This window comes from Nicrophorus vespilloides, unplaced genomic scaffold, assembly GCF_001412225.1.
Source record: "Nicrophorus vespilloides isolate i.1.1-1 unplaced genomic scaffold, Nicve_v1.0, whole genome shotgun sequence".
Classification (NCBI taxonomy): domain Eukaryota; kingdom Metazoa; phylum Arthropoda; class Insecta; order Coleoptera; family Silphidae; genus Nicrophorus; species Nicrophorus vespilloides.
This window is the reverse complement of record NW_017100084.1, coordinates 413962-432171: the sequence shown is the minus strand read 5'-3', so window position 1 is coordinate 432171 and position 18210 is coordinate 413962. Positions and strand designations below refer to the sequence as shown.

At 33.3% G+C, this 18210-nt stretch overlaps 2 protein-coding genes across 3 annotated transcripts; both read left to right on the top strand.

Annotated features, from left to right (window-relative positions):
* Positions 1-1346: 1346 nt before the first annotated feature.
* On the top strand, positions 1347-5592 carry LOC108567062 (delta(24)-sterol reductase-like). Its single transcript, XM_017927268.1, has 6 exons — positions 1347-1414; positions 2320-2812; positions 2907-3047; positions 4557-4754; positions 4809-4987; positions 5136-5592. Exons 1-6 carry the CDS (start codon positions 1347-1349, stop codon positions 5287-5289), a joined length of 1233 nt encoding a protein of 410 aa, XP_017782757.1. The 3' UTR covers positions 5290-5592.
* A 2122-nt stretch (positions 5593-7714) lies between these two features.
* On the top strand, positions 7715-18177 carry LOC108567065. Of its 2 annotated transcripts, XM_017927273.1 has the most exons (10): positions 7715-7922; positions 15580-15760; positions 15826-16019; positions 16079-16270; positions 16461-16561; positions 16618-16781; positions 16839-16994; positions 17058-17209; positions 17273-17725; positions 17784-18176. In XM_017927273.1, the coding sequence occupies exons 1-10, from the start codon at positions 7883-7885 to the stop codon at positions 17882-17884; spliced, it is 1734 nt and encodes a 577-aa protein (XP_017782762.1). In that variant the 5' UTR covers positions 7715-7882; the 3' UTR covers positions 17885-18176. The 2 variants fall into 2 exon arrangements, with proteins under 2 accessions (XP_017782762.1, XP_017782761.1); XM_017927272.1 differs by having other exon boundaries at positions 16618-16994; positions 17784-18177.
* The last annotated feature ends 33 nt before the right edge of the window (positions 18178-18210 follow it).

Here is an 18210-nt window from a genome sequence, read left to right as displayed (position 1 = left end):
TGTCTATTTTATTTATTTACTTGATGATAACCTGTTTAATTAGATTCCAAATATGGAAATTATAGCCAAAACTATGGTTTATTGACTAATCTATAAGTAACATTAATTTGTAACGCGAATTTTAACGAAAATAATCCTAACATATTTAAGATAAATATAAACTGAACTTTTTGATTAAATCAATTTTTTTTTTAAATAAATGAAAATTTCCATATTCCTTCATATTCATTCAAACGTAATAAATACACTTTAATATATACACTTTCTCATTTATTTTGTATTTGCTCGGATAAATAGAGCTTAGCTGAAATTAGCCAAGACCATTAATTATAATAATAACGGACGAAGACAAAGAAATTAATTCGAAAATACACAACAGTAATCGCCAACCTCGTTATTTCCACGTAATCCTGAGATGTTTAATGGTAGTCATTAGTTCTTAACTACCGATAACATATTATTTATTACTTGTTTTTTCTTTTAATTGCCTATTGTTCCATATCGAATATTTCACTCTCAATTTGAACGCCATTTGATAACAAAAATATAGTTAATTAGAAATTTTAGTTTTTACTGTAAATCATTTTATTTGCTATTGTTATTGATAGTAAATAAAGCAATTATTAATTTCATTCGTGCATTACATTAAGATTTATCTAATTGGGGATAGAGTGGTTACACCAGAAGTGTCTATGAGATACTTTATATGTGCTGTTTAAAAAATTAAGCAATGTGCCTATAGGATGATACTTAGATTTGTGACTTCTATTTATTGTAAATTCTAGATAGTAGTAAAAGTAAGATTTTATAGTATAAAATAAATATGGTGGAAAACTAAAAATATGTTTACTTGTCTAAATGGAACGAATAAAATGAAACAAATAAATTCAATTATGTAATGTATTAGACTGCACAGATCTAAAAAATAAAAAGTTATTTCTCAGTTTCCGGTAGAGCAGGAAGTCTATTTGTAACGTCAAATTCCAATTGAGAATGGATATTTAGTTCTCAAGCTAGGATTGCCTGATAACATATTCTATTATTATTTGATGGATCGGTGAGATTCGTACCATTATAAATATTTGTCGGGCTTTGGAAGTGGATAAAAAGATGGTATCGGTATTGAATGGATGAAATATGAGACGACCGTCGTTCTTTGGCGAACACACACACATACACATTTCTGGTCGGTTGGCGAGGAAGGGGGGAAGAGCAAACACTGGATATTATCCGAGAAATTACCTGTTTTGTATCATATACAAAAAAATGGGGGGAAAATTATTGGCGAGCCGTGACGATGCGACCGTGGGTCTCACTTAAGCAATATAATTTATTGGCAGATTGGAATGATCGAAGTCCACAAAAGCCGGATTCACTACAAGTTTCTTTATGACATAGGCCGAAACGGAAAGAGGTATTATATTGTAAGGCAATTAGTCGGGGTTTAAATGCTAATTGTTTTATGAGAGCAAATTAACAAAGTTTCAGGTAGCAAACAAACACGTTTATTGGTTTATTTTATGAATGGAATTCCACATAAATGAATACAAATTTTGAACTGTTTATTTATTTTATTTTTTTTTCACATTTGAAGCTATAAAACGATTATTTGCAATGAAAATACTACTGTTTACTAATAATAAACTATTTTTCAAACTAAATAACATAAAACATTTTCTTATATAGAAATTTTAAATGGATTTATATATGAACACTTCAATTTATTTGGAAGAAGTATTATAATCTTTGAAAATTGGGGTGGTCCCTTATGTTTCTTGGTCATCGACTCATCGAATATTTTGTCGAAACTCGAGACTATTTGGGAATTCGTTCAAACCAATAACGCGTATCGAATTCCCAAAGGAAATATTCTCTTCGTAATGAAAAACTGTCATACAAAACAAGCAGATTTTCTAAATTCATCATCTATTTTTGTTATACTATTATATTTTTTCTGGTCCTTGTCGAGGAATGACAGGTATGTATTATATAAATTTGTAATTCAATTGCAACTTTAGTCAAAATTTACCACAATTTGACAATGTGACATGTTAAGTTATGTAACTGGTTAGATTGTTTACTAAAATAATGTACATATGATCAAGTGTAGTGATTTATATACGAATACAGTAATGATCACTGTTTCTTATTGAGTATATGTTTATATATAAACAATGCAAAATGCTTATATAATAGTTTCTAATTAAGAGATTTGTAGCAAAGTCGACTTTGGATGATTGGTTTGGATCAATAAGCGAGAGCACGTCCGCCGAAGATAAGAGCGCACAATAAACAGTGACATTGTTATCCTTATCGAAGACATTTGTCGGGCGGCCGGGGTCATAGTGCACGGGGCCAATTGACGTCTACGCTGAACCCTTTAGGGTGGACCATTCCGGTCCTGCCCGAGATTGACGATTTGACAATAGGGGGTTTGGTAATGGGAACCGGAATCGAGTCAACTTCACATAAGCACGGACTGTTCCAGCACATTTGCGTGTCGTACGAGCTTGTCCTTTGCGACGGAAGCGTCGTGAAGTGCACGAAGGATGAGAACCATGAACTGTTCGAGTCGGTGCCTTGGTCGTACGGCACCCTGGGTTTTCTGACTGCAGTCGAGATTATGATGGTACCGGCGAAGAAGTATGTCCGGCTGAAGTACGAGGCCGTCAATGGGTGCGCCACAATGGTCGAGGAATTCGAGAAGGCAAGCGCGGATCCTGGCAACGAATTCGTGGAGGGTATTATGTTTAGCGAGAATCAGGGAGTCATAATGACCGGAAACCTTACCGATACACCTGAGCACAATAAGGTGATTGATGGGGAGGGCCGCCTCTGCCAAAACTGTTCCACCGCATCTTTCTTCTTCTTCTTTTACAACTCGGACCTTCTCTATTATTCCGCAGGTAAACTCAATTGGCAACTGGTACAAGCCCTGGTTCTTTGTGCACGTCAGAAACATGCTCGGACGTGAATCCGCCATTGAATACATTCCTTTGAGGGATTACTACCATAGGCACACGAGATCGATCTTTTGGGAATTACAAGTATGCAATGTATCTGATTTCATTCATAGTTCTCTCTTTTTCTATTCCTAACCATCTAACTTATACATAGAGGGAATAACGTACACCTAAATCTTACAAACACACAAACTGGATTTGCTAACTACTCAAACAATTTATACGCCTCACATACTTTTACCTATAGAAACATAATGGTCTCAATTTTTATTCAAATCTTAGGTATATTTGCACGTGCAATAACATTTCCAAAGCAAACAACAGTATTTAATCCTATAAGATCATATCTCCTCTTATTGCCCAAATACTTATTTTTCTTTCTCCATTTATAGCAAAATTTAAGACACAAAAATAGAAATAAATGTAATAAAATTTAAATAGTGAACAATCTATAAGTTTACATAAGAATCCATTTTATTATAATGCGGAAGAGTAATGGATAAAACCGGATTTTGGTCTTAAACTGAACATGCATGGACTACTTGAAGTTAATGAAAAAAGTCTCATAAAAAGAAACTAGAAAGGATTTGTATATAATAGGAGCGGTTTCCTGTATCAAAATCATAACGAAATTTTAATTATTATGTTAATGCCGAATGTGACAAGCAATGATTTCATGAACTCGGAACAGTTGAAACGTGTTCAATGTAGATTTTTTTCGATCGCTTCGTCACGGAAATATCCATTACGAATTGCAAGCATTTTTAGTATAAAAGATCGGAAGTCTAGAGCTCTTGTTGAATCCCTTTAAGGATCCCATCCGGGATCAATGTTATTACGCAAGTGCATTGGGCACAATGCAGGTATTCATCCTTATAAATTGTCCACCATGCAATTTTCTGCAGTGCTTTCATTTTGCCACTTTTTATAGCAGGTTTTAATTTGTTGTCCACAATATTCGTATAATACAATTTATAATCGAATGATGATGCAGTACCTTCATATAATTATAACACATTGTATGTTGTAATATATAGACGAGTTATTTATATATTTTTATGTTTTTGCAAATTTTTCAAGTGAAATCCCACAGATAAAAGTGGACAAAGTTTGCAAATAATTTATTTGTTTTTAATTTCTTCTTTTTTTTTATTTGAATATTTTGTTCATGAAATATTTAAATTAAGTAATATAATAAGTTTAATTTTGGAAGAAATGGTATGAGAAGGAATACCGATAAGAAAAGGTCGAGGTTACATCATTAAATCAAGTGCCAATTTAATTAGCTTTCCTTTGATTCGGAATCCGATGAAGAATGTTAAAGTATGTCCGAAAGCATCGGACTCTCGATTCTGGGAGCCCCGGGCAGTGAATTTGTTATGAATGAAGATAATGGTCGGACCTGACCATTAATTACTTTTAGGTTATTACAACTCCCTGCTGCACGGTGGAATCGATTCACAGAAAACATAATCACTAATTAGAATCGAGTGCCGATGTTTACAGTCCTACTCTTCTTATTCCTTTTTTTGTAATTAAACTATTCTCATCTCTTTGCTTCTTGTCTTCTGTTTTTGTTCCGACGAGTGTTAGGACATCATTCCATTTGGTAATAACCCGGTGTTTCGGTATTTGTTGGGTTGGATCGTACCGCCGAAGATTTCTCTACTGAAGTTAACTCAAACAGAAGCAGTGAAGAGGCTCTACGAAAACTGCCACGTGATCCAGGATATGCTTGTACCTATGAAATCGATGGAGGAATGCATCCGCGCCATACACGACAACCTGAAAGTAAACTACAAATACCATCTTAATGACAACCTCTAAAAACTGTCTATACCATAGGTATATCCTCTATGGTTGTGCCCGTTCGTGTTGCCACCGGGTTCCGGCATGGTAAAGCCCCGTTCCGAAGGTGCTGAAATGTACGTGGACATCGGAATTTACGGAACGCCGACCGCCCAGGACTTCCAGCCCATGGAGAGCACGAGAACAATCGAAAATTTGGTGATGGAATCGAACGGGTAACATGTTTCTTCTTCGCTCAACAGCGGTCCTCCTCTTTCTCCTCACCATTACTTTTTTTCCTATCCTCCGCATTCCCGGGCCGCACCTGTCCACCTACTCTCTTAATTCCTCACCATGAATATCTGGTTCTTGTTCTGCCTGCAGTTTTCAGATGCTGTATGCGGATACCTACACCACGCGCCAGGAATTCAGAAGAATGTTTGACCATTCGCTGTACGACAAACTACGCGTCGATCTGCAATGCGTGGACGCCTTCCCCGAAGTCTACGACAAAGTCTCCAAACAGTCACGTGTTTAGCCTCATGCCAACTCACGTGACACAACCGTACCATACAAAGCTGAAATCTATTTATATACATAGATGAACGTGATTCAAAACAACAGTTTCTATAGTATAATAATATATGTAATTACCCACATTTACCGACGTAATCGCTGCGGTTTACATAACAACGCATTCTTCGCTTCAACCACGAGGATTCAGAAAAATGATTAACAAACTGTATCATCGCTACGAGGTGTTTGTTGAATTCATTCTTATTGAGTCATCAGCTATATCCGTTTTTAAATCACAATGGTTGTTTTTTTTTTGCAAAATTGTATAATTGTTGTCATGTACTACAGTTAATTAAATGTTTTCAATTGTATAAATTAGTAAAATAACGCTTCTATTAATTACTAGACAATAAAAATTATGAAAACAAATCAAAGTAAGTATGTACATAAATCATTAAATTTACTTTCAATGCAAATTAATTACATCATAATTATCAACATTTTGTGATAATACAATTAGTACATTACATAATTACATAATAAAATTACATAACAACAAATCTAATAAGAACTGAATGTATTTGAAGCATTAACTAAGAAAGTAATGTTTATGGTAATTAGTGAATTAAACATCAGGTACCAATTAAAATTATACAAGCATATATAATTATCAAGAAACTATATATTTCAGTTTATTTTAAACTTCTTTCAATTTCAATAAATTAATTTCAATATTGATAATTAATATTGAAAAGAGACAAAATAACATCCGGTTTTTTCATAAAATATATGTCTTTTTTCCATTTTTTTTTCGGAAAAGTTTTCTACTCAATAATCAAATAATAATAAGGTCAATAGATTTTTATCAATTAATATTTTTAAATTAAAATTCTCGGAAAATAATGAATCTTTGTAATGTTTAATATAAATGAATAAAGTGTCAAACTTATTTTTTTTCTTGGAATGTTGGTGTATTTCTGCAACAGAATCGGAATACTTCAAATTGACTCGAATAATAGGAATGTTTCCATATCATTTATATGTGGAAAAAAAAAGTACTACCAAAAATATTGAATTTATTTATTGTTTTTTTATTTCTTAAAGATTTCGAAGTTTTATACATTAGAACATACACAAATAATAATAATTTATAGAAAAAAATAACTATTTTTTTTTGCTTAATAATATATAGAAAATAGAAGTTGTTTTCTATATATTAATAGAAAACAATGCAAATTATTTCTCACATCTGCATTAAAATAGTTGAAACAAAGCATTCATTTTTTTTATTTCAGAAAAACCTATTAGACTATAAATAACCATGACAAACGGAATCTGCAAAGCAAACAATTAATGTAATTAAAAGATATAATATATTAACTTAATTAAACATGAGAAATTATTTATACAGTTTTATAAAGGTGCGTTTAAATCAATCGAGTTAATTAGAAATATAGGGCAGAAAAGATCTATACCGTTTGTAATTCAGTAGAATTCCAATAAGTATTATGGTTATTAGAAATATACATAAAAATATACAAGTATTTCCACTTGAATGTCTGATGGTAATGGAACAACCAAAAATATTATCAACCAAATCTGGAGTACAATTAAAATCCTATAGAGTTTTACAACTTGTGGTTGTATGAATGCAACGAAAGCTCCCTATTTTGTCTACCTAAATTCAAGTTCTAAGTACTGTCATTGTACAATCATTAAACGTCCGACATTCTGTACCTGAAAAACATAGATAAAACGTTGAAAATTGTGCATTTGGCTATACTAATTCATTCTCAGAACTACATTTTTAATGTACAAAGTATTTTCTTATATATTATATATTTTTGTTCTTATATTTTAAAAAAATCATATTGCAATAACATAAAATATATAAAAATGTGAAAATTTTAATAATACTTCAATAAATCTGATATATTTGAAAAATAATTAAACTTTTTGTAATTAATTTAATTAAGTTATTAATAAGTAGTTATTTTGTGATTATGAATTCAATTTGTATAAAATAAATTTAGTTCAAAATAATTGCTTAAATTATTCTTGAAATATGGACAAAATATTTTTTTCATATAAGAATTATCTAAAAAGAGTTAACATTTATGTAATTACTTGTTTTATGAACGGTTATTGTTGTTATTCTATGATATATTTCAATATTACTTGTTAAAATGAAAGTTATTTGCAAATATTAGGAACTTCCGGTCTTATTTACCTAAATGTGGATTCTAAGTAAGGTCGTTGTGGTGTCATTATAAGTCTAAGATTAGAGGACTCGGATCCGTTGATAAAACGCTGAAGACGGTGCATATTGTTCTAGAAATTTGTTCCCAGAACTATGTGATAAGCGATTTTGGTTTGTTACCTTTTCTCATGAATGCTAAGGGGAGGCGCATGCCATTCACGCTGAGTCGAGAGACCTAGTCCGTAGCCGAAGCAGCTCATTCAAGTCTACTTAGTCGTAGAGTGCGGATGTGTACGGTAGTACCTGGACAGCGACAGTGCGATCACGACGTGAAGGGATTCAATGTTTATCTGAACTCATTCGGAAAATCAGAACAAGTTCCGAAACCTACCCTTAAGACAACAAGATTAAAGAGATGCCGTCCGCGCTCCTGTTGACACTCTGCGCGCTTTTCGGTAAGTACACTTAAACCTAAGTTTGAATGTGATAGTATCACAATCGGACTTAAGTTAAGCGCAAAATATTTAAAAGGTTGCGGATGGAGTAGTCAGGTTGTTATTTGATGGATTTAAGTGGTAGTACCAAAAATAATAAAAAAAAATAATAAAATAAAAGTTTAGTAATTATGAGTTAAAGCAGAGGAAGAAGTTTCGAAATGAAACTGCTAAAGTCTTTTTCAGACTTTAATGAAATTGCTCGCATCACGCAGGCAGAGAGCGAGTTGTTGACTATATGAGAGAATATTAACCGGCAGGTGTTTGCGCCTGTTCGGGTCCGGTTTACACGATACACGTTTGTGTATCAATTTTTATGAAATTAAATTATATGTTTTGGTATTGGTAGCCGTAAAGACGTTACGGTCGAATTGCACCGCAGCAGATTAACTCCCAAATTACCGACCCCTCGATATAATAACATCGACACACGAAAGCAGCAACTGCAAAGAAAAAAAGAACAATATGAAAGAGCAGAGAAGAAAATTAAAGAGATGGAGCGGCTGAGAAGAAACAGATGACCCTAATGGGGTGAAGATCGAAGGGAGGTGAGTTACCTGCTCTCTGTGGTAGCAGCCCCGGAAGTCCAATCAGCGGACTTCGATCCGAAAACATGAACTATGTAGTTTGATACATTAGAGAGAAATCGGAAATCCGAAGCCCCGACGGGTCCCGTTTCCCAGGTGAATCACCAGCGATGTGATTCACTAATTAATTTCACATCGTAATTATTATTTATAAATAGAAGCATTAACGGTTCGCATTTAAATGATAATTTTCATATTCCTTCATTCATTTTTTCCCACCGCTTCACACCGGGTTCAGGATGCATTGTGTTTTGCATCAAATGGTATGCGGATATTAGCTTATTTCACACTAAATCATACCACCTCTGCTGCTTCCGAAGGATCTCTTTATCTCTCTTTAAAATACACTGCATCCTCGTCTCGTTTTCATCGTGTATTTTTATACGTTATTTATTTATGTATCCTTTCGGCCTTTGTCTCGTCGATGGCATTCCTGGCCGTTCGAAATGCGATTCGTCTTGGACCTTCCCAATTCCATCCGATTTTTCAACCGCATCGAATCAGATATTTCCAACAAAACAGCATCCATCATGTATCAAACTCTTAAACTTTCACCTGAATTCTTTCAATACAATTTCATATCAAAAATTTACTTACTTTAAATGTATAACCTGGTTAGTTGTTTCAATATGAATCTAACGCACATATCAAAGCATAAGTAGAATCCAAAGATTCTTATTTATATAAGTAAATTGAACTAATTGAAAAACAGGTTGAAAAAACATGATATAATATTTGTAATCATATTGTCAACGAATAGAAAAGCACAATCTAAATAGACTTTTACTTTTCTAAATATTCTTTTAATTTTTCTCATATTAACGTCAACCTCAGGTTAATACTGTCATAAAAACAACAGTTTGTTTCTTAGAATAAAGTATATTTAATATTTATTATAAATAATTTATAATTTACAATGAACTTAAGTATTGAAGCATTTACAAGTTCTTAATTTTAACATTTATGCGTTTTCAAACGAAAAAAAATCTTACATAATCTTAATATTTAAAATGAAAATGATGACTAGATTTTCATTTTAAATAATAAACATTTAATAATAGACCAAAAGGAAATAATAAAAAGGTTTTTTTTCTCATTAAATAATGTTAAGTAATATCACTTCAACCACACCTTTCATTTTTGCTTAGATGGTATTTCCTCTTTCCGTTGCAGCAATGCTCTTTCGTAAATTTCACTTTAATGTTCAACAATGGTAAACTTCATCTAAGTAACATATTGTTAATTTTCAAAATGAAATACACGTAATTTATAAATTTTATTTAAATTGGTTGTAGGATTTGAAAACTTTATAATAAACTTTTGATATACTTATTTTAAACCTATCGTATTATTTAGCGTTGATGAAAAATGAAATTGCTGAATCATAAATCAAAACAATTTACTGTGCTTGCAGAAATCTAAATTATAAACAAAACAAATCCTGTATGAGCAATCAATATCGTCTTTATTCCTTAATGTATAATTACTGAATTCCATGAATCACTAACTAAAATATACTTAGGACAAATAACTCGTATTTCGTAACAGACATAAATTTAGCATGGTATGCGAGTTATGATTCGGCAATGGACAAAAGATTACGCAGATAAATATTTGTCTTTACCTTGTTTTTATTTTAATTATTTCTCTACTGTATTATTATGTGAAAAAAAAATTAGAAAATAAAGTAAAGACCTCTAAAGCGAATCCATCAGAAACAATTGTTCGTTGTCTTCACACCTCTAACGATCCTTACTTTGTTTTGTCTTTTTTTGCCTTCCTCGCAGTATATGTGCGTGTCTCTCGCCTTTTTATTCTTCTTTTCTTGTTCAAGGATAATTTACGCGATTCATTCTCGATGTGTATCGCGGATGAATCATCGACATTGCTTTTCGCGGATGAAGCAATTTCTCTTGAGAATTGTGACCGAAACAGTATTATCATTGAATAGTAATAATTGTTTCTACTATAAACTAAATGACTTTCGACTCATTGTTTTGTTTAACCTATTTGATTTATTCTATTATATAATCACATTACATTTTATAAAATAAAAGTTCATCTCAATCCAGATGCGCGCGCATTGTTTTAAAAACTTTTAGTACTTAGGGTATTTAGTACCTTTAGAATAAATTCAAATTATTTTTTTATTTATTATATTATATAATCACACTACTATTTTGATAAGCTTGAAAATGAAAGATTGTGGTTCATAAATATGCCCCAACTTTGTAATTAACATATGAGACAAAAATACATTTAAAACTGAATTCTTAAAAGGACGTGATGTTAAGTAAATTTCAAAATTTACATTGTAATTCGTTTGAAGGATTCTCCGGGAAAGTTTTAAAAGATTAGCATATGTGTATTCCATGGCACAAAAAGCAACAAAGAAGAACAAAACAAAAATATATAACGAAGAGAACCGTGAATGAAACGCAAAACGCATTGTTTTGAAACGGTGATTTTTGCTTAATCTCTATCTCCTTGCCTTATTAGAATATAAATTTTGATGTTCATGTTGGCATTCTGATGATCACTGTGATAATGGACACAGAACAATGATCAAAAACGAGAGCGCGCTCGCGGGTCTTTGACTTTTCTTCGCGCAATCATCCGACCATGAAGTTCTCCTCTCGCACCGTAAATATATGTATATTATAATGCGTTCTAATAGAAGGAATCTCGTCTTATTTTAATATCCGGCGGCTGACAATAAATGTTTCCACATATCATTCTCTCGTCTCCACTTTTATTTTTGTCCCAAACCCAAAAAATACGAACTACTTGTTTTATTTTTTTGGAGCTCCTTAATTAAGAATATCAGAAAAGCTCCGAGTTTCAAGTTTTATTGCTTCCACTCGATCCTGATTTTTATTTATATTTTTTTGGAATGCATTTCATCATTATGTTCTTTTTGCATTTAGCTGTCGTTCGTCATCCTTTCAGTATCTTTTCCTTTTTCTGCCTGTATTCGCAATGTTTTTTTGCGCTACCATTGAGAACGAACGCAAATGAAATGAGTTTCCCGGCATACTTTTATCCAAATGAAAATCCGTTTCATTCTATTGTGTATACTCTCAAACAGAAAACTCTCGGCTTTTCCATCAGACTATTGTAGCCAGTTTTTCACTTTTTTTTTCGTTTTTTGTTGAAAACCATCCAGTCTTTTGTAACATACTTCGTTTGTGCTCTCGTTTTTAAATATCACTTTTATTTGCATTGTTTCATTNTTGCATTGTTTCATTACGATAATTATAAAAGTATACAATTCCATTTACAAACTAAATAATTATTTTATTTTAAAAAAATTATTGTAAACTATTTATTATTTAAATTTATCGTTTGAGAATGGCGACAACTTGTAGACAACCTGAAAATATGTTCCAACTTAAACTTATACTTCAATATAGATTGTAGAAATGTTAACATTATATTGTTCGAAATAAGAATTTTAACAATTATATTCTATTATGGTTGTAATACGAAAATTAACTTTTTTATTTTTCGAAAATTTCCAAGAATAAATAATAGTAAAATAAAGTTATTATTTTTTAAATACGAATAGCTTTAACAGAATTTGAAACTAGGTTAGTAATAATAATATTAATGATTTGTATTGAAAAGCACTAAACCATAACAAAACTATACAAAATATCATCATTTTACATATGTTTCTTCTATAATTTACAAACCGTGTATAAAATTCAACATTTTTTAAATTAAAATTAGTATTAATATTCCATATTTAGAATATTGTTTATATAATTAAATATAACTGGATATATATATATTGCAAAAGGTTGTTGACCTTAAATATTTCATTCTAAATCTGCTCTATTTTAAAATTTGATGTCATTTTCTATGTTAAAAGTGTGGAATAAATGTTTAAGTATACAGAGTTTTATAGTTTTTTTTTTATATAGCCAGGATTGATAATTAGTAAATTAAAAAAATTGAATAATGTATTGTAATAAAAACTCCATACATAAAATATGAGAGAAAACCTTGTTTTTATTAAAATTTGATGTCATTTTGCATTAGAGTTTGGAATAAATGTTTAAGTCTGCAAAGTTTTATAGTTTTTTTTTATATAGAGAGGATTTCCAATTAGTAATTTAAAAAAAATGAATAATGTATTGTAATAAAAAGTCCATACATGAAATATGAGAGAAAACAACATAAACATTGAGCAAAATTGTTCATAGAAGGGCACTGACCGTAGGAATAAAAAGTCTTAAGCACCCGTAGTTTGCTTTCTGAACATTTACGTAAAGATACCGGACGGGACTCATCAACGATCTGATTCTGTTAACTCACCAAAATTAAGCAACGCTGACAGGAATGATACTTGGACCTAGTTAATGCAGACTGTGCAGAATTGCACTTAAGATGAACCGCAGACGATTTGCTAGAGCAACGAGTCTAGACACCAGGCACAAAAAATGACAGGAACACGTGGCCAGGATAACCAGTTAGAAGGGAAGCAAATGCATACCGGTGCTTTTTACACATTTCATACATAATTTGCGAATCAAACGTCGCCTATCGTGTGCTGGAAATGTCTACCTACCTCCTGATTCACTTAATAGCACGGATACAAAAAAAAAATGTACATAGTATATGTAGATGCTATCGTCGGACTTCTCCTAAAACACGGTTCTCATTAGCTGTAAGAAACAGCGCTTTTATCTGTGTTTCCCTGTGAATTTACGTGAGAACCAACAAACTGAAAACTGCCTTGTTTGCCAGGAATAAATATCTTAATATCTGGACAAATATGGACTTTGAGCAAACGCATGTTCCATTCATTGTTCCTCGCGGTCACGAGGACCTCTCTTCTTCATCCTTGTCTTCAGGCGGTCGCGTGGTCTTGAATTATCCGATACCTTTCGAAGAAGCACAAAACCGCGCTCCGGATTTAATTATGCTCTCTCTACATCTCTTCGTTCGTTTTTGTCGGATTTGAGAACTTAATTGTTTCCTCTCTAGATTAATCCTGCATAGGTAGTACGTGATCGTCGTCGTTTCGTGTACGGCGGAGACTTCAATTAAGTCGAATTAAACGGTTTCCCCCCGTGTCTCGCCATTAATTGATTTTCTGTAGTCGCAACAATCTTTATGGCAATGCCCGTAACACTTGGATTCCACTCGGTGGGAGGTCCACAGATCCAGACTTTGCTTATTATTCGCATTCATCAAAAAATATGAAGTACATTGCACGTAACGCTGGACGAGGAAGAATAGACAGAGAAAAACGCATAATTTCCGTTAGACCCACATAAAATTGCCTCGCTCCAATAATTATTTTAATTCGTATTGAAATGAACATCCATCTCCGTGCACTTGCTTCTTCTGTTTCTACCTGTACGTATCTTCCTCTTCTACCATTTACTTTTCTTTCTTTTTCCTTCGCTAATTAAACGTTGGCGATGGATTAGCGGAGGTACGGAGCGGTAATTATATTTATTACTTTATTAGCTTCCTCTGGTACCGGTTTCCGTTAGTAAACGCTCAAACAAATAACGAAACGCTCCAATTAAACGACCGAAGAAGAGGTGCATCCAGGAGGAAAGTAAAAATAGAAATCGCGATTTGTATTCTGCTCTGCCTGTTGCGCAACGCCCACTGAGAATTCCTACAATATTTGCAGAAACGTTCATAACTTTCTTATTTTGTTTATTTTCCGCTGGTCTTTACTATTCCTTAGGTGTCAAGGACCCAACCTTAATGCAGGTTTGATGTATACAAATCGATTCCATCGTCCTTACCACTGTTGAACTTAATACATGCAGACAGGAAACCAACATTTCAAATCCCTATTATTATTTACTTAGCAAATAAAAAAACATCTAGCGTCTACTTTATAAAACATAATAAAACATATGTTAAAGCGGAAAGTCAATAACACTTTACATATGTATTTTTTTTAAATATAAACTTTACAAATAGAAGAATAAATAAAATCATATGAGTATTATGTAAAACATTAATTATCATTATTGAGATTTTATATACCGTAATGTATAATTTACTAGGAAGCTAATCGTGTAATTTAATTGAAGGAAACTTATGAAGTAATCCAAGAACTTAATTGAGGATACACTTTATTATTATTTATATTCAACCGCAATTTGAGATGTTGAACCCGAAGCTTCTATTAAATGTATAAAACTTGATTACAACAAGATTTCTGTGTTTGAGAAACGATATTACTTCTTAAATTTAGGAAATATTTATAATAATAATAGTAAAGTAATATTCAAAATATATTCGTAAGACAATTATTACTCAAATTTAAGGTTTATATATAGTCGATTCTGTTTAATTAGGACATAATCGGAGTAAGCGACAAATAAGAAATGGATATAGAACTTCGAATAATTGGACAAATATACTAGTCCCGATGTGGTATTGGTAATTTGTTGGAAACAAGTAAAAACAAGTAAAACATTCTTTAGTAGTGCAATTCCTGCATGTAGAAGAGTTTTATTGGTTCTTGAAGAATGATGTGCATTAATGACATCGAAGTGAAACAACGTTGATGGAACTGTAATAATAGTATAGAGCAGCATGGATGGATGAACGCTCAAAATTTGTGTGGTTTGCGGTTGGGGTAGAATGAGACCGAATAAAAAGCAGAACATGTTAAAATAATAGCTGTTAACTACAATTTTTGTTGATTTTGGTTTGATTCAGGTAGCAAAGACTTTATTGGAAAGATAGAAATTAAATGAATTAAAATACTATAAAATCTTTAATTTCTCAATTAAAAATTATTAATTAAATATTATATTTTTTCCACAATTATATTTTAAATTGCTTAGAGTTTTTGTTATTAAAATTTAAACTATAAATAATAAAAAGCAAACAATATATAACAAACTTAATGATTATTAATTATTAAATGTGCTTTACAATACGCACTAGGTTAAAGTGAGTGCAAATTGTGCGTATTATACTCGAGAATTTATGGTATGTCATTGGCATCGAATGTGTTCATTAGAGTGTTATTTTGTATTTGTTCGCAGTAGCGAGAGCAGCGGGGACATGTTATTTTCCGATGGAATACCAGGGAGAATTCTCGATGCAGAGCTCGGTGAACAGCAGGAATTCGGTTCAATACAGCACGATAAATATCACGGCGACCGCAATACCAATTTGGGGTAATTGCCACAGGAAGATCGGCAACAATTTCATTTTGGTCGACCAGTAAGTGTCAATTTGTCGCATCCGTCCATCTATATTTACCGGCAACAATTTCCTGTTCCCACCAGGTACATGGAGATTAGCGAGACGAACTGCTTTCGTTGTCTTCATCTCAAGCCGCGTTCGAAGAACGTACTGCAAGTATCGGCCTTCAGCAACGAGACGATATCCAAGTGCTTCATTAACGAGGCCTCCGCCGAAGAAAACTGTCCAACCGACCAGCAGCTCAGATCCAATTCCATCACGGAAATCATATTGTTTAGTAAGTCACTCGACTAAATTCTGGTTTCCAATGGCTTTAATAAACAATTTTCCTTGCAGAAACCAAAGATGCTGAGGGTAAGATTGTCGGAAAAGAATATTGCCCGATTGATGGAAGATACTCGTTCACTTATCAATTGAACGACAACGGTAACATTAAGCACTGCAAAAGTCGCGATTCTATTATAGACTTTTGTCCATCTGGAGCTACTCTTAACATGAGATTCCGCGATTGTCCCATCCAGAGATACGGTATGTGTTTTAAACTATTAACAATTAAAAAAAACTTTTGTCAATATTTGAAACAATTTGTTTAGTCTATTTTTCATCGATTTTATATACATACATAAATATGTTTTTCTAAGTAGTTTTTTGTGACCTCTTGAGTTGTTTGTTAAATATATATATACTATATTGAACAGTAAATTATATTGATTTGTAGATTTAAACTTGGACTGCCTTGGACATTGGGAAGGCAGCAGGGGCCAAAGGTACTTAATCCTCTCGGATAACAGATACTCGAAGCCGCAGTATCGATGCGCCGTAAGTAGTTTCCAACATCTAATTAGACCCGTTCATAATTATGGTTTCCTCTTAAGTTGTATAAGCGTGATTCGGCCAGCGGGGTCATAAACATCGCCATCAGCAGGGATTCCACGTGCACCACTGATTTGCATAACGCGACCCACGGTTACGAGGCCCTCGTGTTGCAGCCGAAAAGCGACAATAATTGGCCGCCCGAAGTCGCGGTCAACACTTGCAGGTATTTACCACTAGAAGAAATCAACGGCATGCTCTTTAACGTGACTTGTAATCGCAGGTTTCCGGAATGGATGGTCGGCGATTGGGAGAACGTGCGCGTCGAGGATAACACCATTACGTACAAGGACCATACGTCCTTCACGACCTACACCATGAAATGCTTGTCGACGATGGACTCGCTGGACAAGTTCCATGTCTTGGCAAAAACCCAATGGTAGGATCGAAAATCTAAAACCGAAATCAAAATTAATTAAACTCGGTATTATATATTTTCCAGCGACGAAAGCCTTTTCAACTGTATGAAAATTCACAAACGAAGCAACAACATCTTAGAGCTGCAACTGGGATCGAATTACAGCACCAAGAACGACGCGCTCTCAAGTTGCGATGAGTCCAACTTCCAGGACGACGCTTGGGTCACGCAAGGCCGTAAGTTCATAGAATAACCATATAATTTCCTGTTCCTACAATTAAACTTTTCATTTCTCATAGGTATTAGTAATAATGTGGAAACTGCTTGTCCGATTTCTGGGAAGTACACGGGTACTATTCCTGACAACGACGATCTGTGTGCGAAATTGTGGTCAGACTGCGATGCACGTGAACTGATGTACTATCAGGTATCGAATTGCACCACGTCTGAGGTTTACGAGGAGCGGGAATACAGGTGTCTAGGTCACTGGGATGAGAATAATCTGTTGTACACTTACACTCAGCGACACGATGTCGCCGATGGAACCTACGAATGTTTCGTCGGCTCTATTATATCAGATAAGGATATATTCATTAAGGAGGCTGGCGAGCACTGCCAGAGGAAGATCGATCCTATGAGGTACGGGATGAACCTGTTCAACGAAGGCACTCAAGGTTTGTACTCATGCATTGGTAAAGGCTTCACGACGCAGAGGCCAATGCCGACAAAACCATGGAACATCAACGTCTCATGTAAATACCAACACCGATCTAAGCAAAACGATTTTTCTATTTACATGTATGTTTGCAGTTCCAACTATCCAGGATACAGACAACAGCATCAGTATAGCTCATCGACTGCCGCACTCACTTGCCTTCCTACTATTGCCAATTGTGATCGTTTTATTTTAAATTGTTTATTACTGATTAGAGAATTGAATGTACTTAGTAGGTGTTACTCTTCAATGATTGTAACCTACACGGTGCTCTCGTTAAACTAAATTTAATCCAAGTATAAGAAGCACCATGTATAATACATGTACATAGTATTCGTTGCCTAAAACGAAAACACGATTGCCTTCCATGCCAAAAGGTCAACCCTTACTTTGAGCTCATTATTTAAATTAGATTATTGTTATATTATATTTTACATTCACACCTACTTCTGCAAAACAAAATAATGAAATAAGTGTATAAAGATATATAAGTTTCCTATTAGATTTTGGCTCATTTTTATA

Excerpts from the sequence above, each read along its gene's own strand:
- LOC108567062 (XM_017927268.1), top strand. The coding sequence starts at position 1,347 with ATGATCGAAGTCCACAAAAGCCGGATTCACTACAAGTTTCTTTATGAC. Across the intron at positions 1,415-2,319 it reads ATAGGCCGAAACGGAAAGAG|ACATTTGTCGGGCGGCCGGG; the intron begins GTATTATATTGT and ends TCCTTATCGAAG. Across the intron at positions 4,755-4,808 it reads CCATACACGACAACCTGAAA|GTATATCCTCTATGGTTGTG; the intron begins GTAAACTACAAA and ends TCTATACCATAG.
- LOC108567065 (XM_017927272.1), top strand. The coding sequence starts at position 7,883 with ATGCCGTCCGCGCTCCTGTTGACACTCTGCGCGCTTTTCG. Across the intron at positions 16,562-16,617 it reads AGCCGCAGTATCGATGCGCC|TTGTATAAGCGTGATTCGGC; the intron begins GTAAGTAGTTTC and ends TTTCCTCTTAAG. Across the intron at positions 17,210-17,272 it reads CGCTTGGGTCACGCAAGGCC|GTATTAGTAATAATGTGGAA; the intron begins GTAAGTTCATAG and ends CATTTCTCATAG.